We start from the raw sequence: 17,536 nt of genomic DNA, 5'->3' as shown, positions 1-17,536 counted from the left end.
GGAAACGAACATCTACATTTTAATTAGGAAAAAATCTCAAAAGGGAGCTTTTGTTGTTACTCTAAATAATTATGACAGCTTTGACAGGAAACCTTGACTAAAATAAATTTTATTTGACCAGACTTAACTCTACACAGACAAAAGTCAGGGTTGTTCTGCACTTTCGTTCCTGTTTTTGATGAAGTAATACTCGATCAGCTCCAGCATGACCCCGTTGGTCCACCCGAACCCGGTTTGCACCTCGTACTCGCCCCCACCCCCGTACATCCCCTTGAACATGGCGTTGTACTTCTCGAACATCTCTTGCGTATCCGTCGCGACCTTGATAAGGGAGTCGATCCACCTGTGCGCCAGCGTGTGAGCGATCCTTTGTGCCTCCGGATCGTTGGTCTTGTCTAATCCGAAGATGACGAACGCCTGGTTGGGGGCCCACGCGTTGGGCAAGTCCCACTGCTCGCCGGTCTCGAACAGCGAGGACGGCACGCCGCCCTCGAAGTTCATGATGCCCTTCGTGTGGAGGTACCTGGTGGCGTTGCGGCCGTAGGTGCGGGCGTCGTTCTCGTCGTAGGTCTGCGTCCACAGGGGGGCGAAGTTGCTGGGGTAGAAGTGCTTCCGTTGCACTCGGAGCTCGACGTCGAAGTCGTACCAAATCCCGTCGTCCTCGTTGTAGAGGACGTCGTGGATCGCTTTGTACCACTCTTTGTACTTCTGCAGCCAAAACTTGGCCCGCTCGTGGTTGTGGATTTTCGAGTAGAAGCGGTGCATGAGGAGGAAGCACTTGCAGAGGAAGGCGTTCAGGTCCACCGGGATTATGCGCGTGGGGTTGATGGTGGAGAGGTCGGCGCGGTTGCCGCCTTGACCGTCGAAGAACCACCGCCCGGAGAAGTCCCAACCGCTCTCCGCGCCAGTTCTTAGACCCATGTAACAGTGTCGTTTTTCGTCTTCGGTTCGGTAGCGGGAGGCGGTGTGGATGTCCTCGATGTAAGACTCGGGGCGAGGGCTGTCGTCGCTGGATTGGTACCGAGCCAGGCGGTACTTCTGACCGTTCTTCACAACCTCGACGGTCTTTATGTTCAACCAGAACCTCAACTCCTTCTCCAGGTGCTGTATGTTGTTCTTCAACCACAACACGTCGTTGGCGACCTCCATAAACTCGGCCACCATCATCGTGAGCAGCGGAGGCTGCGACCTGTCCAAGTAGTAGATGCGACTCCCGTTGGGCACGAACCCGTAAGTGTCGACAATCTTGAAGAAGTTCTCCAACATCCCCTTGGCGGTGTGTTTCATGCCGCAAATCAGCAACCCCTTTATGATCCAGTACGAGTCCCAGTAGTAGATCTCTCGGAAGCGCCCTCCCGGAACTATGAACCCGTTGGGAACGGGTATGATCGAGTACTTGAACGGATTTTGTATCACTTCCGGTTTCACCTTCCTGCCCAGGTTCGGCCACAAGTCCAGCAGTTTCTTGGCGAAGTTGCGTATGCGAACTTCTTTGATTTTGCGCAGAAACGGCGGGTTCACTTGGTAGTCCGTCGGGTACCAGTTTTCCAGCTCGTTGTGTGAGGCTTGGAAGTTGCGCTGGATGAACTCGATGACGTCGTTTTTCGACGGAGTGCCCTGCGTTTTCGTCATCATCCTCTCGAAATTTTTCAAAGTGCGTTCGGTGGTTCCGATCAGGCTCATGTCGACGAAGGTTTTCGAGTCTTTGAAGATGCCAGCCATTTGGACGACGCGCAAGAGGTCTCCTTGGCAGTAGATCAGACTTTTACACGTTAACTTTTGGCTGTGCACTTCTTCGACCAGATGCAGAATGACGTATACGAGTAGAATAACATTCATGTCCAATGCACTGGGTTTTAGCCGGGACAAGAAACATCGTTCCACATGTCTTACCCCGCTTACTCAACTGTGAAATTTACCATGCCCGACGACGCAAACTGACAACTTCGAAATAAATTTGTGACAGGTTGACAGGTTGTCATCGGTTTTGCGCAGCAAAACAAACAATAGGCGATGTAGTACTTTGTTCTTTGAAACAAAAAACAAAAAAAAAAATACAAAAGGACATCGCAAATGAATTTAAAACTTGTTAGGTTTAATTTTTATAAATTACAACAATGAAACATATTCGTTCACCAAAGAAGTGTTTTACTGTTTTTATTTGCCTTTGTTAAGGTGAGGAATGTAAAGTAGAACAAAATTAGAAGTGGATTTGTCGAAGAGAAGAAGAAAAAAAATATTTCATAATTTATAATAACCAACAAACAACAATCACTACTTGTATGTATTGATAAAAAAAGCAAAAATTAGATAGGTAAAAAGTTTTCTATTAAGTCAAATTCCCACTATCAAAGTTCTCTAAAATATTTTCCAACTGTTCGTCCTTCACACTTTCTTCTATCAAAATGTATCACCTTTCTCTTCATTTTATTAGTAATAATGAAGATAAATTTCATTCAACAGAAGCAGGTAGGTACTCTTCTTTCCTCTTTTGCATTTTTTAAAAATTTAGATACTGAGCCAATTATTTGTGACTTTCCTGCTGTAATTTTTGTCACTTGTTCGTTTGTCTTTCAATTATTTTGTATCCCGTCCCATTTTGTAATTTCCTCTTTTTCTGTTCCGTTAAACATTTTATTATGTTCTTTTCCATCTCTAAGTTTAATCGATTTCTCTATCTCGACTGCAGCTCCATCATTCGTTTGTAATGGCTTCTTAAAACACTCCAAAACAATTCGAACAGAAGATGCACTCCTGTATAACATTTTTTCTGGTCGAAACCCAATCATTTGCTTATCCTTTCATTGTCATAAAATATATTAGGTGGGTGGTGCATTAAATTAAAAACAGATTTATGAGATCATGTAAGGAATTTTTATTTAGTTTTGTAACCATCGTATAAAAACAATCTCATTTAGTGTATTTAACCATCGTATAAAAACAATCTCATTTAGTGTATTTCTCTGTAAAAATCAACACAATACTACCACGTATTATTTTTGCATGTTTTGCATTTGTTGTGATTAACGATTACTACAGTATCCAGAGAAAGGAAGTGGAAGACGATTTTCTTTAAATTATTTTGGAAAGTTTTATATTTACTGCTCCTAAAGTACCTGTAACAATCTGATTTTTTAAAAATTATTTTCTGCATTCTTATAAAAACAGCTTACATAACTCAATAGCTACCTCCTTATTTAAACATTCTCGTTTACAGTATGTAAAGTTGACTCAAGTTGCAAAAAACCAATTTGGATTTGCAACAGCAATTTTATGGCATTAGTCGTTTGAAATTACTTTAAAACTGTACTTATATGGAAAATATTCAATCCAAACTATGATTTTCTGGTCCCTTTCTGCCCTTATCTGGTTCAAAAATATGAAAAAAATGCTGTTGCAAATGACAAGTGGTTTTTTGCAACTTGAGTCAACATTAGGTATTTTTAATTGTATAATATATTGTTTCTAATAAAGGAAGTACCATAAATGCATTTATGACGATATGGCACTTGTAGAGATACAAATAACCAAATAATTATTTAGTAAAGACATTTTTGTTGTATTTAGAGGTTTTTACTTCATCGCTCATAGCGCTAAGGACCATCATATTTAAATAAATTAAGGGAAATGTCATTTAGTATTAATTATTATAATTTTATTACTGTCATTATGCTACGATTAGATAAGAATCGGTAAATATTTATTAGAAAAATTGTTATCTACGTAAATACGAAATTTCCTAAAAGTCATAAAGTTCCAGTGTTAATGATGTACCTACCTACTCACGTGAATTCTGATACAAAGAGGACACGAATTTCATGGATAATTCATTTAATAAAGAAAACAAATGTCGATACTGTTTTTATAATTAATATTATTATGAATTATTCACCTATTGGATTGGAAAATTGAATACTCTTTTCAAAAACAGTAAATATCGGGCGTTACGTAACATTGCCTTTTTAAGAATGAATTCAAATCTGCATAAAGAATAATAAAATAATGTTAAATTCAATGCATAATTAATTAATAAATCTATAGGGACATTTTTTATTAGACTCATTTATAGTTGGCAATGACAAGTTGCACAAGTTTAAGGGTTAGGTGGGAATGGTGGCATCGTTTGAGAAATATTGCAAAAGAAAGTAAAGGTGTGGGCTAGGGGTGTGGGGTAATTCTGCAGGAAGAGTCTGGCTTCAATGGTAAGTAAAAGAATCTAATTTTCACGTGTTTATTTGCAATTTACATTTTACTGTTCCCATCATGAAAATTGTTTCTGTTTCGTTTGAATCGGTTCGGTACAGAACCCCAAAGTCTGGTTTATTATTTTTATTAGGTACTTAATTCGATTTAAATCTTCGACTATGAATGAAATAAAAGCATATTATAACTTGTAAAATAATACAAAATTAACATTTATGTAAATCTGGACATTTTGGCAAAAACTTAAACTAATGAAACTTTATAACGGGTGTTCAAATGAAAAGTTCATCAAGTTGGCTATGACTTTTTGATGAAAGAAGAGCGAAAAAGAGATGATGCCTTCTTTGACAGATGTCAGTTGTTTTGTGAGTGTAACGTCTTTTTTTTTAAATTAACTTTCGTTTTCTGTGGAATTAAACTTTATTTATATTACATTTGAATTTAATTAATGGACCAAAAATTAATCTCTGTTTTGGACAACTCACACAATATTACACAAGAATTTACATATTTATCCCTATCGTGTCATAGCAGGGCAGGAATTGAAGCCAGCAGATTATCCAAGAAGATCTTTGCTTGCCGACAACGTAGGCAATAATGTCTTGGTGTACATTTAATGCACACATCTAACCTAAAATTGTATAGATTACACATCGCTGCGACTTTCTCGTCAAATTAAGAGGTTTTGTATTCAACGTTACCAAACATGTAGCCAGAGACATGTGCTGCTCTATAAATATAATATAATTATAAATCTTTTGATAACCTGGCACTCACATTTAGTAAAAAATGTCATTTTTCAACTTGATCCTAACCTAACTTTTGTCATTGATCTTCTAAGTTCTAAGTTCATGTGAAAAATTCAAAATCTACTTGATGAACTTTGCATTGAACACTCGATACCTTGGAATACTGTGCTAAAATAAGTACGTGCGTGTGCTCCAGTTGTGACAGTACAAAAACAACAATGGGACACTTAAAACAATTTATTTTAAACTAGTTAAATGGACAATATTGATAAACAATGTACTCTACAAGTGTCGCACTTACAAAAGCATACCCAACGCTGCCAACATTATCTCTGTTGTTTTTTATGTTGTAAAAAATTGGTTTATAAATTCTAAAACTACCCCGTTCGTCCATCCAAACCCGCTTTGGACGACGTACTCTCCCCCACCTCCATTCTGTCCAGGAACTTCAACATTGTACTTCTCAAACATCTCACCCGTCTGTCTAAAACCAATCAGATTAGCTTTGACCCATCTTCGAGCCAACTCTCTCGCTAGTTGTTTAGCTCTGTAACTCCCACTTTTGTCCAGACCCATCACAATGATGGACTGCATTGGCGGCCAAGCGTTCGGATAGTCCCATTGCTCTCCGGTGTGGCTCAACGAAGTAGGAATTCCTCCGTGGTAGTCCATCATGTTTTGAGTTATGAAATACTCAGCCGCCATTTCACCCAAGATTTCAGCGTTGCGTGAGTCGAAAGTTTCGGACCAAAGCGGTGCGAAATTCGAAGGGAAGAACATTCTTCTGTGCTGACTCAACTCGTTATCCCAGTCGTACCAAATGCCGTCGTCTCTGTTGTAGTGGACCATCTCGATACTGTGTTGCCAGATTTTGACGAGTTTGGACCAGAAGGTGGCGTTGGGGTAGTCGCCGAGGGTCTGGTAGAATTCGGACAGCTTTTGGAAAGCTTGACAGAGAAACGCGTTGAGGTCCACCGGAATTATCCTCCGGGTGTGAAGGGCAGACAGGTTGCCTCTGGTGCCTCCGTATTCGTCGACGATCCACCGCGACGAGAAGTCCCAACCGCTCTCGGCGGCGCTCTTCAGGTCCATGTACAGCTCGGCTTTGTCTCTTTCGTCGCTGAAGACGCTAGCGGTTGTGACGTCTTCGTAGTAGGACTCAGGACGAGGACTTCCGCTGTTGGAGTTGTAATGAGCGAGTTTGTAAACAATACCGTCTTTCACCACGTCGACTAGTCTGTTGTTGAGCCAAAAACGCAACTCTGTATCGATGGTGCGGATGTTCTTTGCCAACCACTCCATGTCATTAGTTGCCGACACATACAGCGACACCATCAAGGTCAGCAATGGTGGTTGGGACCTGTTCAGATAGAAGACGCGAGCACCGTTCGGTATGAACCCGTATTTCTCGACTATCGACAAGAAGTTGTCCAACATCCCTCGCACGGTTTCATGCATGTCACTCAACAGGAGCCCCTCCACTATCCAATAAGAGTCCCAGTAGTAAAACTCCGTGAAGCGACCTCCCGGTATGATGAACCCATTGTCCACCGGTAACAAACTATAGTGCTCCGGATAATCCAGTACTTCTTTCTTCACCTTCCTGGCGAGCGTCGGCCAGATCTTGACCAGATCTTGAGCAAACTGTCTGATGGTTTTGTCTTCAATTCTCGACAACAGTGTCGGGTTGTCGGTAAAGTCCGTCGGGGTCCAACTTTCGAACTCGTTCTCTTGCTTGAAGTTGTCGCTGACAAATTTCATCAGATCTGCACGGGTACGCTTGTGGTTGGTGTCTCTGAGAAAGTTGTCAAAATTCTCGAGGGTGGTTTGTTCGTCGTTGATCATTTTCAACTCGACGAACGTCTTGGAGTCGTTGAAAATTCGCGACATTTCAACAACGTGGAGCAACTTACCCTGACAGTAGACTTTACTGTCACATGATGGTTGCGACTGTGCTGACACTTGAAGGACGGTGTCAGCAAAAGCGACCATAAGCAGGAAGGGGATCATCGAGTAAGAGTCTTTACTGGCGAACCCTAAAAAAGTGGTGGCCAGTTTGAAAACGAAAGGAAACTGTCGAAGGTGTTAAAACGACTAAACATGCGACAGTGTCATTTGCAGATTGTGCATATAGTAGGTTGAGCGTGAATATAATTATTTTTGTTACGATTTTTTACACCAGTGGTTCTCAACCGGTGTGCCCGCTGAACACAGGTAGAGATGTTTTAGGGGTCACAAGATTTTTACATTATTTCCCAAATCCTAGTCGTACAAATCCTAGCTACGGTTACGTTTACGGTAGTACCCCGAGGATGAAAACATTTTGAGAACTATTCTTTCAAACCGTTTTTTTTTCTTCTTAAGTAATTCGACTTTTGAACTAGACACTGACATTTTGACATTTGAAAATAATTATATTTCGTCGTCTTGTTTTTTAATTTAAATCTATATTGTTCCATTATCAACACCATATTTAATATAATTAAATATTAATGGTGGCTCACGTAACGAATTTTTTTTGATATATATTCGACATGGTAGAATATCTTATTGTCAATTTAATTGCAATATATTTTTTTAGCATTAACAAGCACATCCTTCGAACCGTTGTTTGGCAATTTCTTTTATTTAGAAGAAATTGTGGTTGTAGGTGAGAAGGTAATTGTTTACGTTAATGAGAAAACTTGACCTCACTAAATTAAAAAAGCATTAAAACAAGAATCAATTTTAAAATGGACATGTGGTTCGTAAATGCAAAGATCCATCACAGTTGTCATGAAAGGAGAGTTGCAATTTGATAACAAATGTTGTAAAAGCTAGGATTATTGCATTATCCAGAGTAAGGACGAATTCTGGACCAAGTGTATAATAAGATTTTCGAAAATTATGCCATTATATCTAGTAGGAGAATACGATATTGGGAACTCCTTATAAAATAAGTCGATTGTCCCTTACAATCGTTTATGGCTTATCCGTAAAGATGTCGTAAATAATACCTGATTTCGGTCTGTCGGGCACGCTCCGAACGTTTGCAGCTTGATGGTCCGTATTAAAATTTTTGTAATGTGTACCAGGAATAACAAATGGATAATTAGATTTTCCGGGCCCTTCTAGGTACTTACCTAGGACAACTAATTAAAAATGGAATCTACGTTGAATAGCAAACAAAACATTTTAATGTGAATTTGGTCTTAGACGAATAATTATGAAATTATTATTACATATTATCAAAAATGACATTTATGACAATCCTGATTGGTGAGACCTATTTTTTATTATTTCGCAAAAATTGCAGAGCACAAATGCGTTGAAGACCCCCAGTAAGAAATCTTTAATTACGTCCCATTTCTGAACCTTCGATAATTTGAGTAATTTATGACGGCCGACAGCAATTGCTATCCCAACCGTTCCAACCCTCATAAAAGTATTAGTACGTTATAAAGACCCAAGATTGTTTGGTACTACTATACATACTTATATAATTTTCAATTTCAACAGCTTACGCATCTCGTAGTTAACTTTTTTATCGTTTTTGCTTGTCTTTTATTTAATTTAGTGATATTTACAGTGGTTTTTACTGTCATCGTGTAAATTGTTTCCAGTCGACTAACTTTTATTAATGAATTTATGACTGCTTTAAAATCAAATTAAAATAACTTAGCTTTCAGTAAAGGAGTGTTTGGTGTTGATGCTTTTACCCTCGAAATAAATCAATTCAGCGGTCAGCTTTATAAAGTTGAAGACTATTGTATTTAAATAAGTTAACATAAATGGTGACCAGTATTGTGCATTATCATTTTATAAATATAACTGCGGTAAGATTAAATCAGAAACATTAGCATTTATGTATTACTGAATTTACGAAGAAACAAAAGGATAAATATTTGTTAGAAAAACTGATGGTCACTCAAATGGGAAAATTATCTTTCAAGAGATGTAAATTTTAGTCTTGATGATAATTTACAGAACAGTAAAAGTTCTTAACGCTGCGTCCCAGCTTTATACTGTTTCAGTTGTCTTAATTAACACGAAGACGTGTGTCTGTTGTGACAGATTATTTAACAATTATTTATTTCAGAGCGGCTTCTGGCGTCCCCCAGGGTGCAAACCTAGGGCTTCTGCTTTTTGTCCTCTTTGTGGATGATTTACTCATGGCCATACAGTTCTGACACATACCTCGACAACAACTAATGTTGTCAACTTTCAGAAATACTTGTCTAGTATTCTGAAATGTAGTAACAAGTTTCAGTTCAAATCAAACATCTACCAATAAATCTAATTATCTTGTTATGTCATGTCATGTAAAGGATGTTTTTTTTTTAATTTGGCGTGAAGTAGGCGTTGGAGAGTCGATTGAGATCGCACCACTCACTCGTGTAAAGCGTAAGATTTAAACAGTTGATCCGTGATCCGTAACATGTATAGTGCGTTCACAATCGACAGTTCAACGCCTACTTCGACGCCAAATTTAAAAAAACACCCGTTATAGACAAACACTTGAAAAGAAGGATATCGTAAAGGATTTAGGAGTCATAGTTGTCATTTTATACAGGGTGGGGCATCGTATACGGCACGCGAAAAATCGCGATTTCTAATTAAATAAAAATGTCTAAATTTTTCACACTTACCAGGCTATTGGTAAGGTACATTTCATAATTTTTTGATAATTTTTCACTTACAAACAAAGCCAAAAAAAAAAATTAAATTTAAATTTCAACCAAAAAGTCAAATTCTGATTTTTATACTAACCTACCCAGATTCACTTCCTATAATTATTTACGAAATCAGCGGAAAAAACACCAATTAGATTTTGAATTAAACGCAGTTTTACATTTCAACTTTCAAAATCATTTTTATTTATGACCTGCTACTTGTGCTGTCGTAAATTTAGGTGACAATGGAAACTGTCAATTTTATGGCAAAAAGGTTTAAAACGGTGGGCAACACCTTTTGTTGGGAAATTATACCATTGTGCCATAAATCACGCGTCTGGTTTGCGTTTAAACAAAAAAGCATTACAAATTCATTTAGTGTAAAAACTTTATAGGTAAATTAACAGTTAATTTGAGAAAACTAATAAAACTGTTACGGCCTTGTTTATTAACAAAAATTTTTTTTTTAAATTCTCAAATATACCTTACTAATAATTAGTTGGATATATAAAATTTCGACAATTTAATTTAATTAGAAGTCGCGATTTCTCGCGTGCGCGTATACGATGCTAGACCTGGTATACTGCGTTCACAATATACAGTTCAACGCCTACTTTGACGCCAAATTTAAAAAAACACCCGTTATAGACACACTTGAAAAGAAGGTTATCGTAAAGGATTTAGGAGTCGTAGTTGTCATTTTATACTTTGAATTTGTCAGCAAGTTGGCTGACTGGTCTGGAGTTCTTCCTGTGCGTTTCACTGTTTGACACGTGAAACAGTTGTGCGAAAATTTTTGAAGTTTTATCTTCCAAAATTGATGTTCCCACGCAACTCTGCCTAAAGCCCATTTTTTAATCATTATAGTCTGATGGATCAATTTTATTAATAACCAGGACAACTCTTATATTGCCATCTCTTTTCAACATAATGTAAAACAACCTATTGAACCCTGTACGTATTGTATTAAGCCCATTCCACTATGCATCTCGCTTTGGCATGTGCAATTAGAGCAAGACGCGAGTTGTACGTTTATTAGAACTTGTAATAAAGTGTAAAGGGACGGTCACGTGATCTGCGCGCAAAACCAATCTGTGTGGTCGAGTCCATTCGCCGGAAAATAGGGGAGATTTGTCAGAGAGTTGTTTACATGTTTATGCAGTGCAATTTTATTTATACCACTTTGCTTTATACGCTTACCAAGTTCACCCAAGGCTTCAAATCTGTCTTCACAAGCTAACTGAAGATAACTTTACAGTGTTTTCGTAAGTACAAAAAAATAATAGGAAAATTAATTTTATAACCTCACTTTCAATAGCAATTGACTTGTAAATGAAATGAAATAAAAACTTAACTAACACCATCGGAATTTTGTAGGTTTTGTTTGGAATGGCTTCGCATCAAACTTTTGGCCAGCGTGGGAAAATTTTACAGTCAAGCTCGCGAAATTATAGCTAGCGTTATCGCATTTATGAAACACGAATCAGTCTGTTAGAAACAATCAGGAGTTATAAAATTTAATAAAAAGTTGATTTTACGTGTAATACTTTTATCCACAATTCTGCATGCATAAATTACATTAGTATTATAAAATAATAATGCTAGACTTCGCCTCCAAATCTGGCAAAAATTCCCTATTCATTATTATGGATTATATCATAAACTGCTTAAAACGTTTTATTCTACGGTGAAAATTTCCCATGATGCGCCACTGTCGTGATTCCCAGTGATTCTCATTTTCTCTACGCCACTGACGTATTAAAGGCCGCGCAAGCTAAGCTCCGCCCCAGGTCCTTTACAGTTTAATACGATTCTACATTAGCGACGTCAAATTTTTAGGTTAGGTTTTGACCACATTTGTGATGATTTTGTTTAATTTTGCTTAAAATTTCCTCCGAATTATGCCAACGAAATGGACAGATTCATTTGCAGAATTTGTAATCGCAAAAATAATATTGGCATTGCACAGAATTTTGAAAAGAATACAACTGAAATCTCAAAAATTTGTTATGACATCTGTCTCAAGTTGCCAACATAAATTTTCAAATATTGGTAGTTCCATGCACTGCTGTCAAATGTCAAAAGCAGACGCACCTCATGTCGACTTCTTGATTCGAACTAAGCTCATCGGACTATAATTAAAAAATGGACTGTACTTGAAAGTACTGGACAGACATAACATCCAGAGCCTCTCCAGATGTAAAGGAAAAAGAGAATTCATTGTCCTGTTCATATTTGTGTCCTAAATTGCCAAGTACCATTTAAATACACATTTTACCAATTACTTCTATTTTTTGGTTTATTATTTTTTTGTTGAGTGGGTTGATTTATTAATTTGAATATTAATTGTTTTTTTTTTAATTTTCGTATCATTGTTCATTTTCTATTGTCCTATTAATGGAAATTTATTGTTGGACAATAAATTTACCTATTATTATTATTTTCTGACACGTCCGGTGATACGGAATTCAGGTCGAATTACGTATCTTATTATTACCAAGCAATGAAAAATTAATTAGAAAGACTGACAGTACACACAAACAGGACACATTATTTTGTCAATAATTTAATATCAAAACGTCAATTTAATTCGTATTTATTTATTACAACTATTAAAGAAAAAATAATTTATCCCACTTCTGATAAATTATTAAAGAAAAAATATTTAACCCACTTCTGATCAATTAATATTGAGCTCTTCACTTCTCTGTCAGGATCCAGTGAAACTCAAACTTCAAATAAAGTGTAAGGCGTATCGGAGAAAATGCAATCAAAGACTTGTTTCCTTAACAAACTTTAATTCTGAACTGTCTTACATACACTAAAATCTCCCACTTTATAGGCGGGCCATTACAAAACTTGACACCCTTCGTTGGGGTCGATATCATGCAAAAAAACTAATTAAGACGGCTGCAGTTACCTAATCCTAAGAATGCACCAAAGACCGCAACATCTGGACAATAATCCATAACCTACCAACTAGCATAAAATAAAGTTCGGTTCCTTTACACCCTCAACGTGGTGTAAATGAAGCAGAACGACACATATAGAAAAAAAAACGAGGTAGCTAATTCGGGGTCAAACGCCGGGGTCATGCAGCTGTGTTATTTTTTTTCTTAATTCTAAAAAATATTGTAACAATTCGGCCTTTCCTGACATAGTCCTCGTCCTCGAGGGCGTTCTCCAGATGGTCATTAGTCAAAACATAAAACAAACCTACCATACATTTCTATCGTAACCTAAACACCTGCTACAAAATTCTCAACTACAAAATACGTCTAAAAATATTAACTTCTTTAAACAGGTAACAATTTTAACCTATCTATTGCTATAATGCCTTTGTAAAGACGGTTACTTTGTTGTTCACCTTCAATGTCTTGTATCACATATCTATCATTACCAATGAACTTCACAATTTCGTATGGGCCTCGGTACTTTGGTACTAACTTACGACTTTCGCCCGTGGCTGGAGCTTCAGACCGCACAAGAACTAGATCACCTTCTTTGTAAACTGGTGCCTCTCTACGACCCTTATTAAACTGTCTAGCCATCTTTTCCCTATTTTGTTCAAGTCGTGATCCTACCGAAAGCGGAATTTTACTGGTTTCAACCCCCGTACCGATCTCCCTATTAATACTGCGAATCTCATCTGGTAATGGATTATCGCCGAATCCCTCGCGCTCATACCCGTGTACCAAGCTAAACGGAGTACATTTGGTTACGCTGTGCACTGCACTATTTATCGCCCACTGTACCTCACATAATTTTTCATCCCAATCTTTTGCATCTATCTCAGATGTCCCCGCAGCTGTACATGATACAATCATACTATTTAACCTTTCCACTTGCCCATTGGCTCTCGGAGTTGCCGTAGCGATTCGTACGTGTTGAATATGATGGTCTGTGCAGAATTCTTCAAATAAATTAGCAACAAACGCAGTACCCCTATCTGTAATAAGTCGATTTGGTCTTCCATAATGAGAAATAACATCTCGCAACATATCTACGGCTTCCTCGGCTCCGACACTTGCGACTGCTCGTAAAACCACGTATTTGCTGAAACCGTCAATTATGGCTGCTACGTACTTTTTATCGTTATTCGTAGTCGGAAATGGTCCTAAGTGATCCATATGTATCACCTGAAAAGGGGTTTTTCCCTTTTCCAGAGGATGTAGGTAACCCGGTGGTTTTCCCCTAGGAGTTTTATAAAACAGACAGCTGATACAGCGATTAACCCTTTTCGCAACAAACTCCCGCATTTTAGGAAAATAGTATAATTCCTTCAACTTTGCAAGAGTCTTATCTATCCCCAAGTGCATCAGTTCGCGATGTATCTGATCCACAATCTCTTGACGTAAGTCTACTGGTACGTACAACCTCCACTTTAAACCCTTAACTCTGTAAACCCGCCCCTTATAGAGAGTGAACCTTTCATGAGTCGCCCGATCACCCGTCTCTAACAACTGCAACACCGCCTTTGTCTCATCACACGTTCGTTGCAACGCGGCCACCCAGTCGGTGTTAATAGTGATTCCCAAAATTTCTGGCAACCCGTTAATAGGAACCTCAGTCGCATTTTCTACAGGGTTACGGCTAAGCGCATCTGCTACTTGATTATTTTCCCCCTTTTGGTATTCGATGGTGTAATTGTATTCGGATAATTTTACAAACCAGCGCCCGATTCTAGGATTCAGATCCTTCTTGTTCGCCAACAACTTAAGACTATTACAGTCCGTTCTGATTACAAATGGAATCCCTAATAAATAAACCCGAAATCTATCCAAAGCTGCAACAATCGCCAACCCCTCGAGTTCGTAACTACTGTATAGAGATTCTTCGCGAGTTGTTTTCCGACTGTAATATGATACTGGTAGCAGTTTTCCGTTCTTCTGCTCTTGTAATAAGATTGCACCTAAGCCTAAACTACACGCGTCCGTGTGCAATTCAGTGCGCGCTGCCGGGTCGTAGACACTTAAAATCGGTTTGTTTACCAATAAATCTTTGATTTTGTCAAATGCCTCCTGTTGGGCGTCTCCCCAAACAAACATCTCGCCCTTGCGTAACATATCACTCAATGGTCTGGCAACCGTAGCGAATCCCTTTATGAACCGCCTAAAATAACTAGCTAGACCCAAAAACGACCTGACCTTGTGAATGTCTGTCGGGACATTAAATTCAGCCACAGCTCGCGCTTTCTTTTCGCCCGGTTCAATACCCTTTTCCGAAATTGTGAAGCCCAAATATTCGATTTTCCTCATAAAGAAATAGCATTTAGTTAAATTTAATGTCAAGTTAGCATGCCTAAATCGTTCAAATACATCTTTGATTTTGGCCAATCCTTCACTTACAGTTTTTGACGGTATTATGACATCATCCAGGTATGCCATTGCGGTATCATACCTTAAGTTACCAAGTACTGTATTTATTAACCGCTGAAACACTGATGGAGCATTGGCCAATCCAAAGCTCATTCGTTTAAAACAATACACTCCATCAGGTGTTATAAATGCCGTCTTCTGGCGCGCATCACTCGACATCGGCACCTGGTGATAGGCGCCACTTAAATCTAAACTCGTATAATATACCTGACCTCGCAAGCGGTCCAGCTGATCATCGATGTGGGGTAGAGGGTAGTGCTGTTTCACAGTTTTCTTGTTGAGCGCACGGTAATCCACACACATCCGGAACTCACCACTTTTCTTTCGCACTAACAACACTGGACTTGCAAACGGTGAGTCCGTTTCTTCGATGATGTCGGCTTCCTTCAATTCCTGGACGATGCGTTGTACCTCTCCACGTTCGCTGAATGACATTCGGTACGGCCTGTAGAAAACTGGCTGGTCGTCTGTCAGATGCAGGTCCATCTCCAACACGTTGGTACACCCCAATTGACGCATATTCCGAGCCACTAAGTCTTTAAAATCCACTAATAATCCTTGTAGCTCAAGTAATTCATCACCACTTAGTTCGGTATTGATCTCGGACACGTCAATCGGGTCATCGTTGACTTCGACTCGGCGAGTACCTTCGCGACACGGTTCACCTCTTGCCACATTATCGTTCTTGTTGACGGTAACGTCCTTGCCACTGATATTTAGGACGGGCAATACTGCTTCACCCTCCTTATCCGTGGTTACCACACATCTCGGCACGACACCTCCGATTTCGCGTAACCCACCTTCCACACAAAGTTCACGTTCGCGTACATCACTTCTTACGACGACGTGTCCCAAGAAGTTATTCGGTATCACCGACATATCTCTCGCCCAGAGAGCCACTTTTGAAGTCGATATATTTTCTGTCACAGGTACTTCACGAATTAGAAGTTCATTCGCGGTTTTGATTACTTGGATATGTCCTTGCTCCGTGAACGGATGTCCCACCAACAAAGGCACTTCCTGACTTTCCTTGGGGACTATCTGCAGTGTCACTTTGGCAACAACACTATCTATTTCCAAATCCACATCTACGTCTCCCAAGGTTGCAGTGATTGCACCACCATATCCCATAATTTCTTTGGTATTTGCCCAGTTACAATTCAAACGCAACTGAGCAATACAATCATCGCGCAGAGCACACACCTGACTTCCCAAGTCTACATAACTTCTCAGTTGTTTTCCATTGATCTTCGCATCTTTGAAAAACTTGAGATTTGAATCATTGGACAGAATGTTGTTTTCCGTTGCCACGTTTACATTTTGTCTTGCCGCATTTTCTGTTGTTCTTTCTCTCTTCTCGCATCGGCTCGCATAGTGTCCCATCTCATTGCACTTAAAGCACATCGCTTGTGACGTCGCTGTCGGTGCAGACTGTTTTTTGCTGAAGGAAACGGGTACTTTCCCTGTCGAGTCTGACGCTTCTCCAATTTTTGCCGTACAGTTTTTTGAAATGTGCCCTCTTTTCTGGCACTTAAAGCAAAGTACGTCCTTACCTCTCGCACACTCCGTCCGATTCTCGCGTAAACCCGATAACTGTCCTTTATAAAATTGTTCACTGTCTAAAATGTCCTTTAATAGACTTGTCTCGTCATAGTGTCGCGCAAGCAAAATTGTCCTAGCCGCTTCTCGTGACTTAAGTCCCATCAACACTAGCTTTTTACTTTCCTGGAACTCCAATTTTAACTCCCGACACAATCGCATCTTCGTATAGAAATAGTCCTCCGCACTTTCATCTTTCCCTTGTACACGAGCTTCCATCTCATGAACTCGTTCCGTCAATGTTCGCGTATCTTCATACTTTTCCCGAAATTTCTCTTCGAACTCACTCCAAGTTCGAATTTCCTCTTGATGGTAACGATACCAATTTAGAGCGCTGCCTTGGAGATGTTGTCGCGCCATCTCCAAAATAATATTTTCGTTCCAAAATTGTCTTCTACCCATCGCCTTTATATCCCGAAGCCAGTTCCTTGCTTCGAAATACCCTCCTCTGCCACTGAACGCCTTCAACCCTTGCGTCAGATCTGGCATTACACAAAAATTTCCAGGTGTCGGTTCACCCGTCGTCATCGTATCACTTGCATACCTTGCAGGTGACGCCCCTGATGGAACCAATCTCCTAATTAGCTCCACCACCGCATCCACAGACATCAACTGTTGTTCTGTTGCATGCGCCGAAGATTGCATTCTCTCTGTGTTGTCCTCCGCCTGCTTCTTCTTCAGTTCCAACAATAATCTGGCGTTTTCGACCTCCTCTTCAGTGTACTCACCGGCACTTGGTGAACCCGACCTAGACATCCCGTTACTAGGCTTCACCCTCAGAATACGACGATACGATATTACCCACGTACCCGTACTCACTTCCCGCAATACACTTCAGAGTCCCGGAGAAATCGCGAAACCCACAATCGAAACTTCAGTAATTCACTTTAGCTTGTTTCCGTACTACACTTAATTCGCGGACGTATCACAGGTAACATCCCACTTCTGATAAATT

At 39.3% G+C, this 17,536-nt stretch overlaps 2 protein-coding genes and 1 long non-coding RNA gene across 3 annotated transcripts; 1 reads left to right on the top strand and 2 right to left on the bottom strand.

Moving 5' to 3' along the window:
* Positions 1–93: 93 nt before the first annotated feature.
* LOC138138408 (trehalase-like) lies at positions 94–2,079 on the bottom strand. The gene has a single exon (XM_069058334.1). The coding sequence runs from the start codon at positions 1,837–1,839 to the stop codon at positions 145–147; it is 1,695 nt and encodes a 564-aa protein (XP_068914435.1). The 5' UTR covers positions 1,840–2,079; the 3' UTR covers positions 94–144.
* Positions 2,080–5,174: 3,095 nt separating this feature from the next.
* Positions 5,175–7,338, bottom strand: LOC138138409 (trehalase). Its single transcript, XM_069058335.1, has one exon. It carries the CDS (start codon positions 6,960–6,962, stop codon positions 5,295–5,297), a length of 1,668 nt encoding a protein of 555 aa, XP_068914436.1. The 5' UTR covers positions 6,963–7,338; the 3' UTR covers positions 5,175–5,294.
* A 3,300-nt stretch (positions 7,339–10,638) lies between these two features.
* Positions 10,639–11,281, top strand: LOC138138654 (uncharacterized). The gene is made up of 2 exons (XR_011162064.1): positions 10,639–10,869; positions 10,982–11,281. It is a non-coding gene; the product is annotated as an uncharacterized lncRNA (long non-coding RNA).
* The last annotated feature ends 6,255 nt before the right edge of the window (positions 11,282–17,536 follow it).

The sequence above is a fragment of the Tenebrio molitor genome, chromosome 9 (assembly GCF_963966145.1).
Source record: "Tenebrio molitor chromosome 9, icTenMoli1.1, whole genome shotgun sequence".
NCBI lineage: Eukaryota > Metazoa > Arthropoda > Insecta > Coleoptera > Tenebrionidae > Tenebrio > Tenebrio molitor.
The sequence above is the reverse complement of the archived record's forward strand: the minus strand, read 5'-3'. Positions and strand labels throughout refer to the sequence as shown.